Source organism: Gymnoscopelus braueri (genome assembly GCF_963280865.1).
Source record: "Gymnoscopelus braueri genome assembly, chromosome: 16".
In the NCBI taxonomy this organism is placed as follows: Eukaryota; Metazoa; Chordata; class Actinopteri; order Myctophiformes; family Myctophidae; genus Gymnoscopelus; species Gymnoscopelus braueri.
This window is the reverse complement of record NC_137616.1, coordinates 35,069,901-35,092,346: the sequence shown is the minus strand read 5'-3', so window position 1 is coordinate 35,092,346 and position 22,446 is coordinate 35,069,901. Positions and strand designations below refer to the sequence as shown.

The following is a 22,446-nucleotide window of genomic DNA, read 5'->3' as shown; positions in this document are numbered from 1 at the left end:
GTTGCCAGATTGTGCGAGAGAAACAAGCAAACAGGTCTATGAAAACAAGCCCAAAAAGAAGCGACTGTAAATCTACTACATCAGCTATTTGAAAATAGCAGATCTACAAGCTCACAACCTGAGCTTGTAGATCTGCTATTTTCAACAACAAAAAAGTGGAATATTTGGATAGATTTTTTTAAACATTCTAACAACACAAATCTGGTACGGGGGTCCCTGGCATAAAACATTTTCAGATGGTTGTTATAGGACAAAATTATAGGCTACATATTAATTTGGGGGTCCATGACATGAAAATGTTTGAGAACCAACATTTAGGAAGGAAGCCCAAATAAGCAACTACGCTTTAGAAACGAGCCCAAAAAATCGAAACCGGCAACCAATATTTACAAGCAACAAGCAGAAGAATAAGCAATAAGTCACTTATAACAAGCGGTCATGGCAACACTGAACTAGACCAGCAGGCTCTTTAAAAAACCCAAACAAACCCACTTAGCAGCGGAGTGACGTCAACCCCGTCGCCTACTCATTGGCTCCCAACACGCGTTACACCAAAATTGACGACCCATCGATTTCTGTGACATATCTCAGATGAATGGGAGAAATTGTTATTTTAGGCAGTGTTGGAAAAAGTAACTAGTAAGTTTTCAAATAATTGTAGTGGAGTAAAAGTATAATATTTGCCCCTGAGATGTAGTGGAGTAGAAGTAAAAGTACAGAAAATTGGAAAGTAAAGTAACAATATCTCAAACATGTACTTAAGTACAGTACTTGAGTAAATGTAATTAATTACTTTACACCACTGGTATTTATGACGGAAGTTATCACTGAGGTAACAAGCAATTATTTGATTGGCCTATGTGAAAATGTTCAACCTTTTTCTAACTCGACCATATGACTGAAAATTCAGATCACAACATAACGTGGGTAACATAAGTTAACCAAACAGTTTAGTTTGAAGATTGTTCAATGTTTGGTTTTAGTAAAACAACATTCACACACACACAACACCAACCAACTGCTGTAACAGTCACGACATTCGAATTTCGACCAGGTCACCAATGTCGGCACAACATCGCGACGTGCTGGTCACGTGACCGCGGAACGTCGCCTCCAACAGGCCGAGCTCGAGCTGGCTACGCGCGCCATGTTTCAGACAGTGTGGGAAACAAAAGGTTCGAATCCCGCTCCAGCCGCCGTCTGCTGATAAGAGAGTCCGTCGTTGTGTCAGAATAAGAAACACAAAATAAAAACAAACAAAACTCATGTGGGTGAGAGGAGCGAGGCGGCAGAGGAGGACGAGAATGATAAGAAATTATTGGAGTGGTTGATATTTGGCCGCCATGCCCTTGTGAGTAACCTTTTTGTTGTGCTTTTTTTCCCAGGTTTTTGTGTTGGAGGGGATTCAACGCGCCCAAAATAGCTGATCTAAAAGCTCACTACAGGTCTCTTCCGCGACGTATTATGAGCTTTTAGATCTTCTATTTTCGTACAAGAGGCCCCCGGTGCCGTCCCCCCTCGATATATTTTAACTCTTATGTTCCCCCTCTCCTCCCCTCCACCGCCCCGGGGCCTCTTGTACGACGCGCGCGCCGAAAATAGCAGATCTAAAAGCTCACAACACGTCGCTTCCGCGCCGTGTTGTGAGCTTTTAGATCTGCCATTTTCGGCACGCGGTACGCCCCGTCGTACGACGAAGTATATTAACCACCAGCCAGTCAAAGGCCTTCAAATTGGCTAATTGATAGCATGTCGGCTCGAGAAAAATGACTTAATTTCTACAGAAAATCGGGTCGTTTTAACACTTTTTTTTTGGGTTTGAAGTGTGTTGTTTACAAAAAACAAAGGTTTTATCTGGCGAAAACGCCATTTTGCTCGAGCGTATCGCTTCTAAATAATCTCTTCTGTTCGCATGCCATGTTTTTCTTTAGCCAACTGGTGCTAATGTAGCTAACCGACAGAGTATAGTGAAACCAAAACAAAGCAGAGAGAAGCTCCCCTCTCCTCTCCTCTCTTATCCCCACTGACACCCTGTCATAGGTGTTATAGCTTTTTTTTTAAAAGCACATTTAGCTCAACAAGCTAATAGAATATAAATGTTGGCAGTTTTGTACACCCTGAAGTTATGTCAGTTGTAACTCTATAGCCTGCTGTCCTTGGATGACAGCTATGCATTGCTGCTGGTGGTTAAAACACAAACACGCAGGCCTTGCATTGCCATTGCAACTGTGCTGTGCATCATTTTGTAGGTATTAATCGTATTAAAAACACAACCTGGCGTGTATAACACACGTATATGATTGCGTGTGACTTTAAGAGTCCCTTTATATAACATTGTAAAAGCCTGGTGACGCGAGGTTAATAACATTCTTGTGTGTGGGATGACCTGAAGCCACCCCTCGATGACTGTTGGCATCAAGTCAAAAATCTGGTATTTTTCAAGCGCCGTGTGTTAAATTGCTGGAACAGAACACTAGCAATAATATGGCTTATAAATGAATGGATAAATACATTTGTGACGTCACATTTGAATATCAAAATATCGCTTGCAGTGATATTTGTTTTGTTAAATCAAATAAGTGTAACGTACATAGCTCTATATTTCTGTTCTCATAGTAATAATTAGTGTTAGTTCAGTAACAGACCCCTGTCTCCAGCTCTGTAGTGAACAGAAATACATTTTCAGATTGGGATACTAATTTGATCCATTCAGGGGAGAGAACTCCTACAGGATAAACAAGTGAAATTTGAAATCCTTTAAACAAACAAATGAGCAGACAAAATTGGAACTGAAACACTGTGAAATTTAAGCTGAAAATGTGGTTCTCTCTCCTGTTTGGATAAAACTGGTGTCCCACCTGAACATTTATTTTCTGTTTACTAAAGTGCTGGAGGGATTGGGGAAGCCTGAACAAACACTCCAAAGCAATGATTATCAGAATACATAAAGCTTGAACCTTTTTTTTAACAAAAAAACAGTTAGTTTTTATGGGGGGAGAACACTTAAGGCACCTTTTAAAATATAGCAGGTTCCTTTCATAATAAATATGTGTAGACAAAAAAATCAGTCCAATTACAGTTTGTAACTCAGCTCTGTTTTACTAGGAATAGAGGGTGTAATAAACTCTGAATGCATGAAAAGATAGTGCACGCACAATCCACTCTGAATGCCCAGGTGCAGGACAAACAGCAATTCAACAAAAATAAATTCCACACACCAGTAGAGAAAGCTCTGCTTATTTATTAATTGCTGTCTTTTTTTTCCTCTTCTTTTTAATCAACTCTGAACCCTTTCCAGTCCAATCACCAGCCAGGCTCCTGCAGCCCAGCAGACTCCCAAGCACTTCGGGATCACGTCTCCCATTAGCTTGGCTCTGCCCAAGGAGTTGGATCTGGTCTTGACCCAGAAACTGACAGAGACCCTAAAGCCATACGGGGTGTTTGAAGAGGAGCTTGAACTGCAGCGCAGGTGAGTTGCACAGTTTTTTGTGTGTTTCCAATCCAATCCATAAATGTGGTTATGTAACAAGTAACATCCAAACAATGTTTTATGCCTGGTGGCAGTCAGTGTACAGACCCTGTGCTCCTAGTGACCTACTCTTGGTTTCTATGTCTCTCTTCACTGATCTATCTGAAATAAAGCATACAGCTATATTCACAGAAACACTAACCACCTTTTATGAAGAAAATAATGCTGTCTAGTTTATCTTTAATGCCAATTATTAAAAGCAAAGTTTTATAAGTGTAGATGTTGATTGTTGAAGTAATCAAGATTGAGCAACTTTATGGCATATTTATCACCTAAATGTATCGATATTTTATAGACAAGCTTTCAAAGACCAGCACCGAGGTCTGTTTTCTCTTCACCCAAAACATAAATAAATACAAATCTCTGGTCTAACATAGGACCATTTTATAAGAACACTACTTGAAGTGATGTTCATAATTTCCACAGCTCCACACATGATTCAAACATTTTAACTTACATTTATTTGACTAAAATTCAAGAAATACGGCAATAACCAAAAGGAAAGGAATGAGGTGTGAATAAGGTCAGTAGCCAGTCATGTATGCTGTGTGTGAATGTGTGGAATGTGCTGTGCGAGTGTTGTATAATAAGGTACAAAACTAAACAAGAGGGTTAGGCCCACTCAGGCCAGGTGGCAGCCCAGACAGGACCTGTCTCTGGAAAGGAAATGGAGAGAATGAGGGTGTCAATGAGAGATCCTTATATACTCCCCCAAACCCATAATAACCCCAGGTGTATTCCGTTCGTCTGGCGGCCTGCTCTACTCTGGCAATCACTAGCCTGGGTTCAATACCATTTTCGGGTTTCTGATACGGTCGGAGTGGAAATAACTTTACGCAGTGTTTCCCTTATATGCATTTAGCAGCCACCCCTTAAATCCGACCGCCACAGTATGATTATAATTTTTTTAACATAAAAAATGATATCAATGCTCAAATGCATTGATATAATGCTCAAATGCTCTCAGGCAGGATGCCATCTGTGCCATCACTAGTTGTTGATGTGTGACTGACTGATTTGTATACTTCTGTCTATACTTTTGTCTAATAAAAGTTTAGTTTTCCTAAATCTGGAGACAATTCACATGTAAACTATACAGATTATTACTGTGCACATGTACTAAATAAGATATAAGACTTTGTGTTTGAGCATAAATATGCATTTTGAGAACTTCACTCACCAAATCTGAAACGAGACATTTTATGAACTGGAACAGGAAAAACGCTGATATTCATTACCTGAATTTTAAATAGTAATTAGTGTGGTTGCCCTAACAGGGCAACCAGACTATAGTAATCCTCACACTTTATTATTATTATAGATAAACAATAGTTTAGATCGTCTCTCCTCCCACAGTTTATTTTTCCCAATTTAGTGCCATATGTCAAAATGACCGGCCTCACCGGGAATCGTGCGCTTGTATAAGGCTAAGAGATTGGTTGCATAGTTTTATTGATATTGATTTATTAGTGCATTAAATTTCCCCATCCACTTTAATGGAAAAGTGCAAAAACTCAAATTCAAGTATTTTTTTCTCAGAAACCGTAAGAGCTAGAGTTACCAGATTTGGAGGGGAGGTTCCTAATTTAGTCCGAAATTATTGATAAAATAATTACACTAATCGGCCACATGGTGGCGCTATAACAGCCCCCTTTACGTTTTGGCCTATAACTCTTGAACCGTAGGTCGTAAAATCAAAATTTCCCTAGATTTTTTCCCCTAATTTTTCCCTAGATTCCTTGGGTCACGACGCATCTCCCCATATAGGCCACGCCCATTTGCGTCAGGATAGATTTTCCGCCATTTTGAATTTTCTTCAAAACACACTTTTAGCTCCTCCTCCCATATATTTTGTCCAAATTTAACAAAAATCGGTACACATGATCTCTGGGCCCATGCGATAAACATATCCAAACGGCATTTTGATAGTCCTTACCGTTCGTCCGTAAATGGCTTCCAAAGTTAGTGGGAGGGGCCCGCTTTACCAAAAATGCTACAAATCACGAACGAAACGTCCGGTCAATCCCAAATTTGAATCACATGTCGAGGGTGGTTTACTCAACGAATCCCCAAAATAATTTCCACTTTGACCCATAGAGGGCGCCACAAATGCCCAAAACGTAACCGTTTTATGCAAAAACATGATTTTTGGGGGATCAATCCTCTCAAAATGAAAAGCAAGTGATCTCAGGAGTGACGTGACAATGTAATTGCCGCAGCCTCCGACGGTATTCCTCCCAGCGTATTACTCGGGTCCCGGCGGCACCGACCCGCGAATCGCGTCGGCGCAACCACACTCTGCAATTGCCCTGAATTGCGACGCGTCTAGTTGCTTTCTTAACCTGTTAACTTTTTATTTACAGAATTCTGGTGTTGGGCAAATTAAATACACTGGTTAAAGAATGGATTACAGAGATCAGCGAACTAAAGGTAGGGGTGTTTGTATTCATGTTCTGCCTTGTAGTGCTGGGAATTATATACAATTCTCCAATATGAAATGGAGAAGACAAAAATTAAGAAAATTAGTAAATTTAGTGAAACTGAAAATATTGGTCTGGTTGGTATAAAGTGTGGTCAGTAAATATTGTATGGTAAGCAGCACTATCTTGTCGTTTACATAATTATATATGACTTAAATTGTCTTTCTGTCTTTAGAACCTACCTATATCAATGATAGAAACAGTTGGAGGCAAGATCTTCACATTTGGATCCTATCGCTTAGGGGTACACACAAAAGGTAATCGCTTTCTTCTTTTGCCTGAAGAGGACCATATGTTATGTTTTTTACTGGTCAATCAGTTTTTAACGAATCAGGAATCAAATTGGGTTCCACTGGGAAAAGAATGACACGTTCTCGTTAATGAAATACACAAGAACAACGCAAGGAAAACGGGGGCATATTTCCAAGTCCCACTGGTTATAAATATCAACTTGGGAAAATGCCAGAAGATATTGCCCACCCCTAGCACCAAGCATGACTCTTTCAGTAGTGGGTTGTTGCTGCAGAATGAATACAGTGGTGTTGTTGTTTGAGAACCTATCTGTGTATTGCTGTATCTCTACATTATGTACACAGTACTGCATCTCTGTTCTGTTTCTCCTGGCAGGTGCTGATATTGATGCCCTCTGTGTAGCACCTCGACATGTAGAGAGAACTGACTTCTTCACGTCTTTTTATGAGAAGCTGAAAGAACAAGAGGAGGTCAAGGACCTACGGGTATGCAGCATAATTTATTCTTTGGCGTCGCAGTCCAAAAGGCTTTCCTTGTTTGGTGTAGACTGACATTATATTTCTCCCCTAGGCTGTAGAAGAGGCTTTTGTCCCTGTCATCAAGCTATCATTTGATGGAATTGAGGTATGTTTTGAAGGGGAGAGAATTCAGTGAACACTGAAATGCTATTAGTTTCTGTGTCTTAAACTTGGGGCTTCTTGTGTAAACCAATCATGTCAATTTATGTTTTTATAGACTTCTGTACCCATTTGTTTTTATAGATTGACATACTGTTTGCCCGGTTAGCTTTGCAAACGATTCCAGAGAATCTGGATCTCAGAGATGATGGACTACTGAAGAACTTGGACATCAGGTGTATAAGAAGTCTCAATGGTAAATGCTACCAACTGATAAGTACAAAAGCTATTAAACTGACTTCTGAAGTCTTTAGCAGTTGGTGATGTTTTATGCAGGAGAAAGAAAGTTAGTTTGTACTTTTAGTGTCCTATTTCTTTGTTCTTAAGCATGATAATGAAAGCTGTTTTGTTTCTTTATTTTCATAGGCTGCAGAGTTACCGATGAGATTCTCCACATGGTGCCCAATATAGAGAACTTCAGGCTCACTCTGAGAACCATCAAACTGTGGGCTAAACGTTAGTTGAATCTGTTCATAAAGTAGGCTAAATGGTGTACATACAGAGCATTCTTTCCTTTCTTTGGAAGGGTGACCTGTGTTGGTCTTCACTCACAACAGGATTAGTTGGAGCAAAAAGAAACTTGCCTGTCATTGCATTTTTTTAAACCAAGTAAACAGTGGGTCATGTTGCCATGGTGACTTTGTTTGGTTTGCCTACATAGCGTACTTGGCAACCACATCCCAGTCACATTTGTTTTCCAGCAGGTAAACAAAAGCCTTGCCGGTTTTGTCGATGGCATGGCTGTTTTTTGTTGTTGTTGTCTGGCATGCATTGCCACTCCGAAGGGAATCCCCAATTGCTATTGGCAAGCATGACATTGTATAAAAAATATAGTAGTAAAAATGCTAAAATGTTGCAGGTGTAGTCAACATTCAAACCTTTTATAATATGCAGTTAGTGGCTTAGCATAAGTTATTGGATTCCATACCTTATCTAAGTGCCTTTAGATTGAATGTTGTGTTGCCCTTTCCTCCTGTCCACTCCAGGCCATAACATTTACTCCAACATCTTGGGCTTCCTGGGTGGCGTGTCATGGGCCATGCTGGTAGCCAGGACTTGCCAGCTCTACCCCAATGCTGTGGCCTCTACCCTGGTGCACAAATTCTTCCTGGTCTTTTCAAAGTGGTGAGTTGCCCTGATAGCATTGGTGTCCATTATAAAGAACTCTGTTCTGGCTCACAGAGCTGTCCTGTGACAGATATCATTGTAAAAGGTTAGTTTCGGTAAGGATGAAATGAAGAGATATGCGTGTTGGTGAAAAAGTTGACCTGCTTTCTGTGTTGCAGGGAATGGCCAAACCCTGTTCTGTTAAAGCAACCAGAGGACTGCAACCTCAACCTTCCAGTTTGGGACCCCAGGGTAATTATAAACCGAACTGTACCTGTAACCTGAATAGAGATTATTCCATCTTTATGCAGTATTTTCCTAGATAATTACAGCTGCACAGTGCACACTTCAAGTACATTATAGTAATTGTTCATTACTGGCTAGCTGATTGCCTTTGTTTTTATTACTTTGGAAAATGCTTACAAGTCTTCAAGGTGACATTCCTCAGTAAGGGTTAGAAATCTTAACGGTTAAAAAGCTATGTATCTTTGCAATTCCCCTTTAAAGCAATAGTGCACTTTGGTAGAGGTCTGAGTTGTGCAGTTTCACTTGTCATGATATAACTAACTAGTCCAATTGACGAAATATATTGCTCCATTGCTCATTTGATTAGACTAATCCAAAAGTCACTCTTTTTGCGCATAAACGAATGCAAACAAAGCTGGTTCTGACAATATATAACATTACAAAATCCAGTGCGACATTTGTTTTAAATACATTTCTAAACTTTCTGTTGATTTTACGATTTGAAGATCTGGATAGTTCGGTTCTTCTTCCATCTTCCACAGAAAAAGTCAATTAAAAAAATATATATATATATTAGTATTTTAATATACCACTACTTCTGGTTTGTTGTGATGGGCCATAATTAGATTATTTTATTGGTGATTCATTAATTCATTGGTGATTGGCAAATACACAATAGAGAAGATACCACATTTAATTCAGATTTTCTACTGTATACCTACAGTATGGCCAACTTCAGTAGAGTAGAGTTGAGCATTGATAATCAGTCCATTGATTGGTGTAGCTAGTGCTACTGTTGAATCTGTTTGGAGCTTTCAATTGAATTACTGATGTAATATAATATATGATTTCCCTGTAGCACTCTTAAAAACACAAAATTACATTGAGTGGGATTTGGGATTTAATTTTTACTCATGACCATGATTCTGTCTATAAATGTGACCTACTCTCTACTTAAATCGGCTGTAAGAAAAAAGTTGATTCTTTCCTTTTATGATGGTTGACTATTTGACAAAAAAACATTTTTGAATACGGTACTTCAAATAAGTATCTGCTAAGGGTTGAATCTGAGCATTCATATCTGTGTTTATAAGCTTTCCATCACCAAATATTTGATCGGAGGAAAATTCCACCCTTGGAGACCCTCAACTTCTTTCTGTTTCCAGTAGTGTTTTTCTATGTTTCCTAGAATCCCATTCAACAAATGATTTTTGATATACTAATTTTCGAAATATTTCGATTAATCTTTTCTGTCAATGGCCACTCCAGGGCTCCGTACTTTTCTAAGATTGTAAATCTAAGTTCACTTGCTACCTGTGAATCGACTGTCACTGAAAAGGGTTTCTCATCCATCTGCCAAGGCACTCTGCCAAGGCACTGTAAAAACAATCAGACATAAAATCACAATTTTGACAAAGAAAATCATGCTTTGCCCCAACGTCAGACTGTTTTTTTTTTTCAGACTGATCTTTAGAAACATCTTGAACAGAATAATCTCAGAACATCTTTTTGTCTTTCCCATGCAAACCTTGAAACCTTGTCAAACCATTGCCTATGTTGTCTCAGGTTACTCCAAGTGACCGTTATCACCTGATGCCCATCATCACCCCAGCGTACCCCCAGCAGAACTCCACCTACAACGTGTCTGCCTCCACCCGAGCCGTCATGGTGGATGAGTTCAAACAGGGTCTGTTGTCATTCATCTGATAGCCATCAAAGATGCATTGGAGCCAGTTACATTTACAATTAAAATGTTTGACAAAAATCTTGAATTTAATATATCACTACTTCTGGCTTGTTATGGGAAATAATGTATTCATTATTTTATTTTTTATTGATTAATTAATAGTTCATTGGTGATTAAACATCATGTCATTGAGCTGTAAAAATTGGAAAAATAGCCACATTTCCAAAATAATATGAATGATCTGGAAAGTATGATCTTTCTATTTTCATTCTATTCTTTAGTTCTATTTTCATTCTATTCTTTTGTCCACTGACTATAAAAAAGGCTTAGGCATTAGCTGCGTGTTTTATAAGAACAAACATAGTAAACATATCCACCCCTTAAACTGTTATGTGTGATGCTCTTATGCTGAATATACAGTCTGATTTGTCATGGTAACTGAAACGTGAATCTGAAAAAAAAAATTCTCAATGCATCTTCAGTTTGCCACTTCCTTTCAACTTTTATAAACCATCCTTCCAACTTTTAGCACTATATAAACCATCCAAAACATAGGTTTACAACTAATGATCATTTTCCTAATCAATTCTGTTTATTATTGTCTCCGCCGGAGGCGGAGAGAGTATGTTTTCGCTTTGTCCCGCTGTGTCCCCCCCCCCCCCCCCAGCCAAGCTAACATTGGTCAAGCTCCACGTGACACGTGACAATATGTTGACACCAATGCTTTTGATTGGCTAGAGGGACGCATGACGAAATAAAATCCTATAAATAGGTGTGTCACTTCAAAAAGCCATTATGTTTTTGAAGTGAGGTAAGACAGGATCAATCAGTCTTGATTGGAACAGTACCTTCAAGTACAAATCACCCGTCCGTGCGTGTGTGTGTCCCTCTGAGAACACCTAACATTGGTCAGTTTCACGTGACATCACAATATGTAATATAAATAGCTTAGACAGGAGATGGAAATATCTTTTACCCTACTGTATCTCATTAGATACAGTAGATACATGTTCTGTTTTAAGTAAGAATTAGAACATTCCTAGAGAACTATGGTTAAAGATAGGGTAAGTGATTTCATTTGATTAAAATAGCATGGGTCTGCTGGCAGAGACTTGTGCTCCGAGGAGCACATTTTCTAGTTATTATTTGTTATTGTGTTACCATAGTACAATTGTTTTGTAAATGGTCATAAAAAGTTATTTGAAGGCATATTGAAATTGCTTAATACGTTTTCCCAGCAGTCAGAAACTGAACTTTTCATTTATTATGCAAAAAAATTAATTATTTCTAAAATAAATGACATACTGTCCACAGTAATATGTAACAAATGCAAGCATTCCTATTTTGGTTAATTGCCAGGTTAATGGCATATATTCTATATATTCCTAAAATGTTATTAAATATTTTCACATTAGTCAAAATAGTATTTGTTAACTTACAATGCCCTATTAAAGTCAAATATGAACATATGATATTGATGACTTAATGTTGATATACTGTAGGTGTGAGTCACATAATATGTCCTGAAAAGGTATTTCTTGCAAAGAGTGGGATGGGAACCTTGTGGTTATCCAAGCACGACCCACATTAACGCTGACCTTTTAATAACATTTATCTTCCTTTACAGGTCTTGCCATCACCGATGAAATATTGCAGAATAAAGCAGAGTGGTCCAAACTATTTGAAGCACCAAACTTCTTTCAGAAATACAAGTATGTATTAAACTGCCTATCCTGTTGGACACACGTGGTGAGATTCAAATATTTCAATAAAGATTACCATTTGCACAACTCACACACACACATGCACAATACTTTTTTAGGATATGTGAAGTTTGCTCCCAGTTTTTATGGTTTCCACGTATTCAATTTGAAGTTTTGAATAAAAGTCTTTCTGATAAGACTCCTAAGCACCTTCTTTGATTCTCAAAGGATCATTAAAGCTCATATTAAAATGTTAACTCAAAACACTACCTGAAGCCCTTTATCACTCAAATACTGTCCCTTCAATGTAAGCACAACTTCTATATTTTGTCTTTTTTGTTATTTTTCTTAATAAAAAGGTAGGTACTCACTTGTAAGGATTAAGCATTCCCTGGTTTTCCCCTGTGCCTTATTATCTTGTACTCAATTCAAAATAAAATGATTTAGATCACAAATTGCACAATGTATTTCTTGGTAGTCTTGATTTTATAGACTGGTTTTATTTTTGATAACGGTATTTAGCAATTTCCAATTAGATTTCATAAATCAAAACCTGAATTTATGGGGTAAATGTGTCTCACAGCGAGCCATCTCAGTCGAGCAGTTGTGAATTCTGCATGTTAAAGAAACATTTTTTGGACAGTTGTTTAATGTCCAAAGCTAATTGCAAATTGAGCATGTGTTCTCCCTAACTTAAAGGGACAGTTTGTTTTTGGGGGTGCTGTAAAGTTATTTTTCCTACCTTGCCAGTGTTCGACAAACCCATGGGTGCCTTTTTATGTCTGTACGTGCAGTTTGAAGGTATTTTGAACAATGCGTTTAAGACTAGTTTAACTAAATTCCTGGATGTCTACGGATCAAATTGTAGCTACTCTAAAGTTGGGAAATGAATCTCAAAAGCTGAAGATTTAATACTCATTTGTTTAGCCTAGCATCAACAATGTATTTACTTTTCAAACGTAATAAAAGTATACATTGTATAATGTTAGACCAGCTGTCCATCTTTTTAAGTGTTTCATCAAAGAAATTAGTTAAACTAGGCTAAGATCACTGTTCAATACACTGTACCTTTAAAACTGCACTTGGAGACAAAAAAAAGGCACTCATGAATTGCCTGTCTCTGGCTAACTAGGAAAAATGGCAGCATTCTCTAAAAAACAAATCTAATTTGGATGTACAACATTGTACCATGTCAGCTTAACCACTAATTGGGGCTCCCTCGTGGCTCTGGTTTTTACACATTTAACCACTGGTAACTGAGATTATAGATTGAACCCTGTTCAATGAACCAAAGTGCAAGGCCTGTACTGCACTGCCTTGTGTCACTCAGGTTTTTTTGCCTGTCCAAAGTGAACAATGACATTAAATGGCATGTGCAGATACCATAGAAGAACTTACTGCCTTAAGCAAACCCTGGCAGAACTTTCTCAAATACTACGGGCGCCAACTGTAGCTCCCGCCTTCCTTGAAGCGGCCCGGCCAGAGAGGAAATGACTCACGGAGTGGTCTGTTCCAGCGTTAAGCTTGGAAGTTGGATCTTTGATTTTTTTCCCTCTTGTTGCTTTTGGAATGTTGCTATAAGCTCTGAGCCCTTGACATATCAATCAATATCTTTCTCTTGAATTGTCTTCATTTAATTCTACTTTTAGAGCAGCCTAGAGGCCTTTTGCATTGGATTCATTGTATTGTGTTATTTGAATAAATATCTTATGTTTGCCAGGCTCAGCACTGATTATTTTATTTTCCAAGGTGATTTGATGGCCAATCATATGCAAAAGTTAGTTACATCGTAGACAGTGAGTTGTGCAGTTTTAAGCTGCCATATATTTTCTTGACATTCACTACAGAAAAACAGTGCCTCCATACTGGAATAATTGATATTTTAGAAAGCTTTGAAGTGTGTAATCAAAATAAACAACTTGAGTATCAAGCATATGACTCAAAATTCCCCTTGGATGTAATCAAAATATACAACTTGAATATCAAGCATATATAACTCAAGACTCTCACAACCTGTACGTTTGTTTTGTAGCTTGGCCTTGTTTTCCTATTGATATAAATTTGCCCATAATTATCCAACAAGAGTACTTAACAGTTTGTGAGTATGGTATTTTGGGCACTGCCATGTGAGTTCTGTGGCATTGAACCACACGTGTGAATTCTGCTGTATTGTATGGGTTGCTGTAGGGGTGTCCCCTGGCCGTCCTGGCGTGTTGGTTGTCTGCGCTATTTGCCTTTAGGGTGTAATGGCATTGTTCTGTCTCTTATGTTCCAAGGCATTATATTGTGTTGCTAGCAAGTGCGCCGACAGAGAAGCAGCACCTGGAATGGTGAGTACCCAGAGAAATTTATGAGAATAAGAAAGCAGCAGTAACCGAGTGTGAGTGAAACTGGAACGAATGAAGACGTCTATGTAGATTTCTTTGGGTGAGATTGCTTCTTATTTGTGGCCATGCTGTTCATAGAGCACAAAAAATAGTTATAAATATTTTATGTCCAACTGTTTTGTCAGACGTTCCTCTGGGTAAAAGGCTTGTTTTTATCTGATCCATCAGGGTGGGTTTGGTAGAGTCGAAAATCAGAATCCTGGTTGGAAACCTGGAGAAGAACGAGTTCATTACTCTGGCCCATGTCAATCCACAGTCGTTCCCTGGCCCCAAAGAAGGCAATGGCAATGACGTGAAGTGAGTACCCTGTTATTATTTAAAAGCATTTTAATCAGAGCATAATCTTATTTTCTTGAGGCTTTTGTGAATGCTTTTGGAGCATCTGACATTAATGGTCAAAGTGAGATTGCTTCCTGCTATTTTATGATTACAAAATTATTACCAGTACAGTATAATAGTACCTTGCAGGTTCAACTTACTGCTAAACTTCTCTCTCCTAATTAGTATGACGATCATATCAATCATATTTAATCTTTGGCCAATTCCTAAGACTTTTTTTCTATCCTTTCCATTTGTTCCAGAGAGGAGCTGAGCACCATGTGGGTTATTGGGATTGTCTTCAAGAAGATGGAAGGGTCTGAGAATCTGAACGTCGACCTGACCTTTGACATCCAGTCTTTCACTGACACTGGTGAGGATTTTGAGAGTTGTGTGATGTTATTTGCTTAGCTTTTCGAATAGGTTCTTTCAACTTTGGATACATTAATTGGGAGATGTGTTGCTGGAAGATGCGTTTTTATCCAAATTTCATCAATAGATTATCCCAGATTTACATTTACCCTCCCCGCGGGAAATCTACAGATTTACTCAGGAATGTGTATACATTTACTGCCCCACTGGGAAATGTGAAGTAGTTTGTCAAAGGGTAGACCCCATGACCAATATTTATGCCAAGTTTGGCGCTAATTGGGCAACTGGTGTGCTGGGAGAAGCGTCACGAACAACAACATCCATGTATGTGACATATACTGCAATGTAAAAATATAAACCAATAAGTACCCCCAAAATGTTATGAAATGTCCCTAGAATATCAACAGAGGGGGGCATTGTTTTGTACATTTCAAACACTGATGACTGTAAGCCTGCCTGCCTGTCTGTCTCATCATTGTGTTGTATGGCTGCAGTGTACAGACAGGCGATAAGCAGCAAGATGTTTGAGCAGGAAATGAAGATCTCAGCCATGCACGTGAAGAGGAGACAGCTCCACCAGTTTCTGCCAAACCTCAAACGCAGAAAGGTCTGTCACTTCATTGCATACAGATTGAGAAGAAAGTATATTTCAACACATTTCTTATTATACAAAAATAGTCATACATGTTTTGAGATACTCTTATAAGGAAGAAAATATATAGAATTTTGAGAGACCGTAAAATATATCTAAAAGTAAAATATATCTTAAAAGTGAAACGTATGGGACTTCTTCTCATTCATATCATATGACCTTAAACTGTGGATTAAATCAGATGTTTCAGAGACACATCAATCCTGTGTCTTTCTGATGTAACTAAATTGTGTTATATGTACGGTACGGCGACGTATCTCTCCTGTTTGTGACTCTTTTTGTGCTGCAGCATTCCACTGAGGGTCTTCGCCAAATGAATGACAGCAGTCTCGACCTATCGATGGACAGCGACAACAGCATGTCAGTTCCCTCGCCTACCACTGTGTCATCTTCTACCCCCATCAGGGGGTCCACACTGGGCCTGCCTCCAAACCCTTTTGGGTGAGTCCCAACTAAGTCCCAGTCATTTAGCATAAGGTATGTAGCCATAGATGCACTGCTGCATGCTATGCCGCTGCCCGAGAGAGGAATCGCTCACCTAATACAAGCCTATTAATTCAATGTAGGTGCAAGGTGGAGATGTCTTAAAGTCTTTAAGAAAGCCTTGAAGATATGGCTTTGACAGTCCTCCTTTACCTTGCAACCTGCTCTTCGGTTGATGAATTAGGGGCCTCAGGGTTTCACAATGTTGCCTCACATCAAGATGGTCTTGAGTTCAAATCCCACTGGAGGCTGACTTGAGCCTTTGCGTGTTGAGCATGTTCTCCATGTTTTCACACAGGTTTTCTTCTCAAACTAAAAAGACATGCATGTTAGAGACATACTCCTGCCACTGCCCTTGACCAAAAGAGCTGCAACTGGTCCCTGGGGGCCAGAGAATGGCTGTCTCCTAATAGTTAGGTCCTAATAGTTAGGATGGGTTAAAGTTTCGGCTATGAGTGAATGTGTTTGACAATATACAATAACAAAAAGTAGTAAATTATGAGATTTTAATATCAAGGTTATTAGTATTTAATACGTTTAAAATCATGTGCTTTTCATCGATCAGGACAATAAAAAAAACTCAATACTCTGCCAAAAATATGTTTTTACGTTTTGTCTTTACGTACCAACAGGGCCAGCTCTGGATCTGTCACAGTCCCCCACCCAGAGGCCCAGACAAAGTCCAGACCCGCGGGGGAAGCAGAGGGAACCAAGCCCACCCTGATGCGCCAGCGCTCCATCCCGGCCACGGTGCCATCCAGCAGGACCCCGCCTCCTTCCATGGGCCCTCCCACTGCCAAAAGACCAGGCTCCCCCCAGGCAGAGGCGCCAGCAAAGAAGCTCAAAGCCGACGAGGTCCAGTTATATTTTCTTTTGTTATTTCATATTTGTCATGCTCAGCCCTGTAGTCATAACAGACTACAGGATAACTTGTAAGTCAATTGAAACCAGCTGAAATTCTAGCAACAAGTGTTAGTGTGTAATCTCTTGATTTCCTTCTGATTTTAGGAAACAGGCTCAGAGATGAACACTGCAGGCAGTCAGGGATGTGCTGATCTGCTACCCAGTGAGACCCTGTCTCCCCCCGTGGTGAAGAGAACCCCCTCACCCCAGCTAGAAGAGACCATGGCTGAGGTCGGCTTACTTTTACCCTGGTTGCTTTTACGAGGCTGTTTGGCAAGAAAAAAAAAGTTTTCTTCATCTAGGTCGGGCCCCGAACATCCGGACGTTTGTTATATTGACAATTGGGTTTCAATTCCAAGGTCCAGACGTTCAGTGTTTTCTTTTTACAAACTGGCTCATGAGGCTATTCACTCTGCACTTTGCTAGTGTTCTGCTTTAGAGATGATATGGAAACGGTCTGTGTGAGTGGTGTATGCGTGTTTGTACAAATGACTGGATCTGCGCACTGAGCGAACATAACAAAAAAAACAATACAAAGCTTTATAGTTTGATTCTCTATCACCACCGAATGTTCAAAGCCTAATAAATACCATTTGGGCCATCCCTTCTGTAGCTTCAACTTGAATAATTGTAAACTACGGTGTTAAGTGTTTTTCTGATTGCTCTCCTCATGTCTCGGTGTGGTCTCCTTATGAGAAATGGTTACGATGACAAATACATTCTTATCCCTCTCAACTTTTAACTTCTTGGACTCAACCATGTTTTGTGTTTTCCTCTTTTCTATGTAGGATCCAGTCAGTGAGCCAAAAGAGGAAGAAGAGAGCGTTGCAATGGAGGCTGAGGTAACATGAGCTGATGTGCTTTAACTTTTGTCATTTTGAAGTATCGTTAATGTTTGGAGTGGTACCCTGATTGTGTTTGACATTATATCTTTTACTGTACTATTATCTTTTATATGCAATTTCTAATTTTTCCTTTTTTCCCTCAGGTGACTGAGGAAATACCTGCAGCTGAAGGTGAAGTGGAGAATGGGGCACAAATTAAGGTATTTATTAATCACACGCAATAGATGATGATAATTATTTTGAATTTATTACACCGCACCATACAGTGCATGAAAAGCAAATATATGGTGACATTTAGTCATCCAAAATGCAGAGTGATTCCATTGCTGCCATTTGGAATGAACAACCAGTGTTATGCAGGAGCCCTGGCTCCCATTTGAGCTCATTTCATCCTTGGCTTAGCCTGGACAGATGTCTGTATCGCACCAGGTTATAGATACTAATCGTCTTTACACATCCAGAACGAATTCCTATGCACAATATTTTGTAAAAAGAAACAGCAGCATGAGTGTACTGTAAGCACACATGCCAGCTGAAAACAGGTCTGCTTTTATGTACAAGCAGAAATGAAAACAGGACGACCAACCTGTGGGAGTCACTAGTGCAGTGTCTTCCCACCTGTAAATGCGTCCAATTGTGTTTGTTGGAGCCATGGGGGAATCGAATCCCAGTCTCCACAGTTGTGGGCAGGAACTTTACCCCTGCGCTTCCTGGATGCCCCACACACAGATTGTCTACGTTTTCATTGCTACTGGCTTTGTACATTTACAATAGAAGACCTGTTGTAAGCTTGTGAGTGAGCCTACGGATTTATGTCCAGGCTAAATTACAGTATGATATGGGAGCCATAACATATACAGTATATTAAACAATCGGGTACAGGCCCATGGCCCACATGGTCTTTCTCCAAAACTCTCCAAAATTGATTCAAGGAATGAAATGACAGATCTAAACTATTTATTGTCCAGTTTCTTTAACCTGTCCTTTGTTCCTCCTTCCTTGTCCTCTCAGAGACTGTCTGACCTGTCTGACGTGCCCCTGCTCCCCAGCAACCCCATTCCCGTGGTCAAAAACTCCATCAAGCTTCGGCTCAGTAGGTAGAAGCAGACAAACAGGTGAATGGATGCCTGTCCCAACCCCTTCATCTACCTCTCCTCTCCTCCTCTCCTATTTCCTAGCTCCCCCCCCCACATAATCTATGATGGAATTCTTTGTATTCATTCATCCAGAGTTATAGATGACCCCTCGGTAATGCCTGACAACACAGACAAACAGAGGGCTGGATGTAAGTGTCACCTTGTGGATATTACATTAGTGTGGAACACAGCAGTCGCCACAAGGGGGCGATGAAGCTCTTCTGCTGGCCTCTTCCCCCCTCAAGTTCCTTCCTCCACTACAGTTGGCGCAATGGGTAGAAGTTAACCCAATTAGTACACTGTTCAGAGACCACTTCACTCATCCCCAGTCTGACCCCAGACCTGGCTTCTGGTGTGAAAAGGCCAAACAGGTGCTAGAGCCAAGTTGAAGGATCCAGTGTTTTTTGTTTTTTTCTCCCTGAGCCTTACTTTCCTAGTCATTTTCCATTATGCTGATTGGTTAAAAATTGCATCACTACTTTCACTGTTGAGGTTCACATACTTGAATTGCTGCTTCAATTGTCAAATACAGTCTGATGGGGCCAAACCAGATGTATCTTATGAAGCATTTAAAGGGATATTTCACTTTCAAATAAAATAAACATAAAAAAATAAAATGTAAAAAAAGTTATGGAAAAATCACGTCCCCCTCACGCATTAGGACATTCTAATGCATGAGGGGGCCGTGATTTTTCCATAACTTTTTTCATTTATTTTTTATATTTCTTTTTAATGTTTATTTTATTTGAAAGTGAAATATCCCTTTAAACATGTCCTGTAAAAAAAGAAAATACAAAGTATAGATGATCCGTTCAGACTACCCCATGTTTCACAAACTGCTGGCTCAAGTAAATTGATGATAGGTGATGATACATGATATGAGCATTATGAGTCTGTGTGAGTTATATTTAATTATATTTTTTTTGGAATGATTTTTCTTTTCTACCCTCTCGTTGCTTTGGTTTGGCAAGGCTCCACTTATCAATGTTGTGCTTTCTTTGTCGGATTGATCAACAGTGACCTGCATTGTAACAATTGTGTTAATTAGCAGAGGGTGAAACAAAGGAGATTTTACTGGAATGCTTTAGTTTCCTCTTTTGATAATATGAAACATGACATGAAACAAAACATAACTAATTATTCTGTGTCAACTGTTGTTTTGCCTTTTGTTTTAGTGAATCAGGGAGGGTAGTTGTAGCGAGTTTCGTATTATGTTAAGACTTACTTTCATTAATGGAACTAGCTCAGGTTTGGGTACACAACTGACCAAAATGCTGCTCACATTTGTGGTGATAAATATAGCACAGACCCCTAGCGCCAGATGATGGACCATGTGCATTCAATTATGTACTGTCTACTTTGACTTCATAGTACAGTCCTCCACACCTCAAACCGTGGATTGCGCCGCATCCTCAGCAAGGAAGATGAGCGGTTCTCCAGCAAGCTAGGTCACCTTGTAGGGTAGTTCTGAGGTAGTTTGCGAACATCAAGAATGGTGAAGCTTCGTTTCTCAGTTTGAAATTGCTTTGAGTCGGTTCCTGCACCAGTCATTGGCTTTGTGACAGGTGGGCTAATCCTACCGTGCAAGATAGTGAAAGGCTAGGGCAGCATGGATTAATGGCGTCAATCCAGCATCACACACCTCTGATGCACCCAGCCTGTTACAGGGTCATCAGGAACAAAAAGTAGGACCTACTCCTAATTAAAAAATAATAATGAATACATATAATAACATTTTAGACTGTCATAAATGTAGCTGAGTGTTGGCTGAAGGTTGTGGAAATAGAAAGGAGTTGACCAGTTTATAAACTTTAAAATGTACATGGTGTTGTACAGTAACCTTCAGTGTCTTGTCTTGTACAATAATAGAAAACAAAAAAAAAGTAAGTGTGTGGAAAATATGACTTGAGCTTTAGCCGTGATGGTTTTGAATGTGGCATTAATTATGTCTTACATAACATAATATCACATCGCTTTGGTGAATAAAGACAGTTTATTTTATTTTGTTTAAATTTTGTTTTATATTTTTTACATTTGTTTGGTTACATTACAGAATTGGAACTGAAGGAATGTTAAACTGGTTAAGTTTGATTTAGCAGCGCTAGATCTTAGTAGTTGACTGTATTGAAAGCTTAGAAGGTGTACAAATTTTTCACCTCATTATTTTGTTGATTTATCTCAACATTTTTGGCTTTGTCTGAATCGTTTGTGTTAATCATGTGGAATATGTTAATATGAAACCAGATGAAGACCACTGATGATATGGTGCGTAAAAATTCTAACTGTATAGATCACTTTTTCAACAAAGCATTCTCTTGTTCTTACAATGCTCCTTCTCAGTTAAAGTTTTTTCTTAGGCTTATTTGTAAGGATGGGGTATTGTACTTTTTCACAAATAAAGGTCTACGATATTGCAGAGATGTGCCGAGAGTCCTCATTCGTCAAACAAGGCCATTCCACCACGTATTAAACTTTCATATTTCCATACACGCAAAACAGTGGAGTTGTTCAAAAATCATTTGAAATAAAAGCCAGATGAAATCTCTGAAATAATGTATCATCAGCTTAGGGGATTTCTGTCAGACGAGACACCCAGATATTCATCCCAGGGAGCAGACTGATAACATGGCCTAGTTAAAAATGTTCTGTTGTTTGCATCCCAATCCGGTCAAAATTTCCCAAGACGTAGCTTGTAAGAACGTGTATGTTGTTGCTAAGAAACAGTCTTTCCTGTGCCCCCTGTAGGTGGTCCTCTTATGAATATCATTACAGATCCCCTATTCAGTAAGACACCTTTATCCCTTTCAGTGCATGTTTGGCACTATTTTCACTCTTTATGGTAAGGATGATGTTTATCTTCATATCTATGCTAACTCAGACTCGCTGCTTCCCATATAGGCTATGTTTACTGTAAAATGCAGTTGTGACTCTGGAGCTTCAGAGCAAGCGGACAAGCTACTGTAAGGAGGGAGATCAGATTCTGAGCTTGGTATTGTAAATAGCTCAATTTATGTCCAAGATACTAGTGCTTATGGACGTGACAAAGGCCCATGCCATATACTTAATGAACACTTTGCAGATTTTCAACCTTATTTCAATTTATTTTTCATGTCTGCAATGTCCACAATACTTGCCAATGTTCTCCTTTTCACTACAGTGAGCTTTATCAGCCTAGTTTAATATCGCCACCCAGTGACTTATTCTGACATCATTGAGTGACAGAAGAACTACAACAAGCAGAGTTTCTAAGTAACCCGACCAGCTCAGAAACTAATTTTGTACTAAGGCAATAAGATGGTCTTCATCAAAGAAAAAAAAAAATTACTTAAATTTTAATTAACAGTTGTTGCAGTGTATTCTTGGGAATTCTCTGGAAATCTTCTAATGGAGTGGGATGGAAGCCTTACAATGTTGATTTCTCTTTTGGCAAGCACTTCTGTCCATAAAATAGTTATTTTATTGCCTGCACACTAATGATATCAACTCACTAACCATATTTGGATGGTCAACTTCCTTACGTGCAATGTATACTGGTAAATGTAGGCACCATTATAGTGAGCAGGAGAGTTCTAATTTTTCCGTCAATATAGTTAGTGTGCAGTGAGGATTTTATTGGTTCAATTGACAACGCTGACCATCATAATAATTGCATACCCGGTATTCACAATA

At 39.2% G+C, this 22,446-nt stretch overlaps 2 protein-coding genes across 5 annotated transcripts; both read left to right on the top strand.

Annotated features, from left to right (window-relative positions):
- Window positions 1-1,130: 1,130 nt before the first annotated feature.
- Window positions 1,131-14,359, top strand: LOC308103555 (poly(A) polymerase alpha; the record flags this gene model as incomplete). Of its 4 annotated transcripts, none has more annotated exons than XR_013934753.1 (13): window positions 1,131-1,351; window positions 3,299-3,469; window positions 5,893-5,959; window positions 6,185-6,266; window positions 6,637-6,746; window positions 6,832-6,885; window positions 7,023-7,134; window positions 7,305-7,394; window positions 7,925-8,063; window positions 8,225-8,297; window positions 9,858-9,978; window positions 11,606-14,011; window positions 14,237-14,308. XR_013934753.1 is itself a non-coding variant. In XM_080453583.1 (13 exons), exons 1-13 carry the CDS (start codon window positions 1,344-1,346, stop codon window positions 14,013-14,015), a joined length of 1,170 nt encoding a protein of 389 aa, XP_080309709.1. In that variant the 5' UTR covers window positions 1,131-1,343. The 4 variants fall into 4 exon arrangements, 3 of the variants coding, with proteins under 3 accessions (XP_080309709.1, XP_080309708.1, XP_080309710.1); XM_080453583.1 differs by having other exon boundaries at window positions 11,606-11,690; window positions 13,958-14,359; XM_080453582.1 differs by having other exon boundaries at window positions 11,606-14,359.
- On the top strand, window positions 14,229-21,193 carry LOC308102945 (poly(A) polymerase alpha-like; the record flags this gene model as incomplete). The annotated part of the gene is made up of 9 exons (XM_080452797.1): window positions 14,229-14,365; window positions 14,650-14,759; window positions 15,253-15,365; window positions 15,700-15,851; window positions 16,526-16,748; window positions 16,902-17,027; window positions 17,585-17,638; window positions 17,785-17,841; window positions 18,653-21,193. Coding segments are annotated over 9 exons (1,062 nt in total), but the record flags the coding sequence as incomplete, so codon positions are not given.
- Between the last annotated feature and the right edge of the window lie 1,253 nt (window positions 21,194-22,446).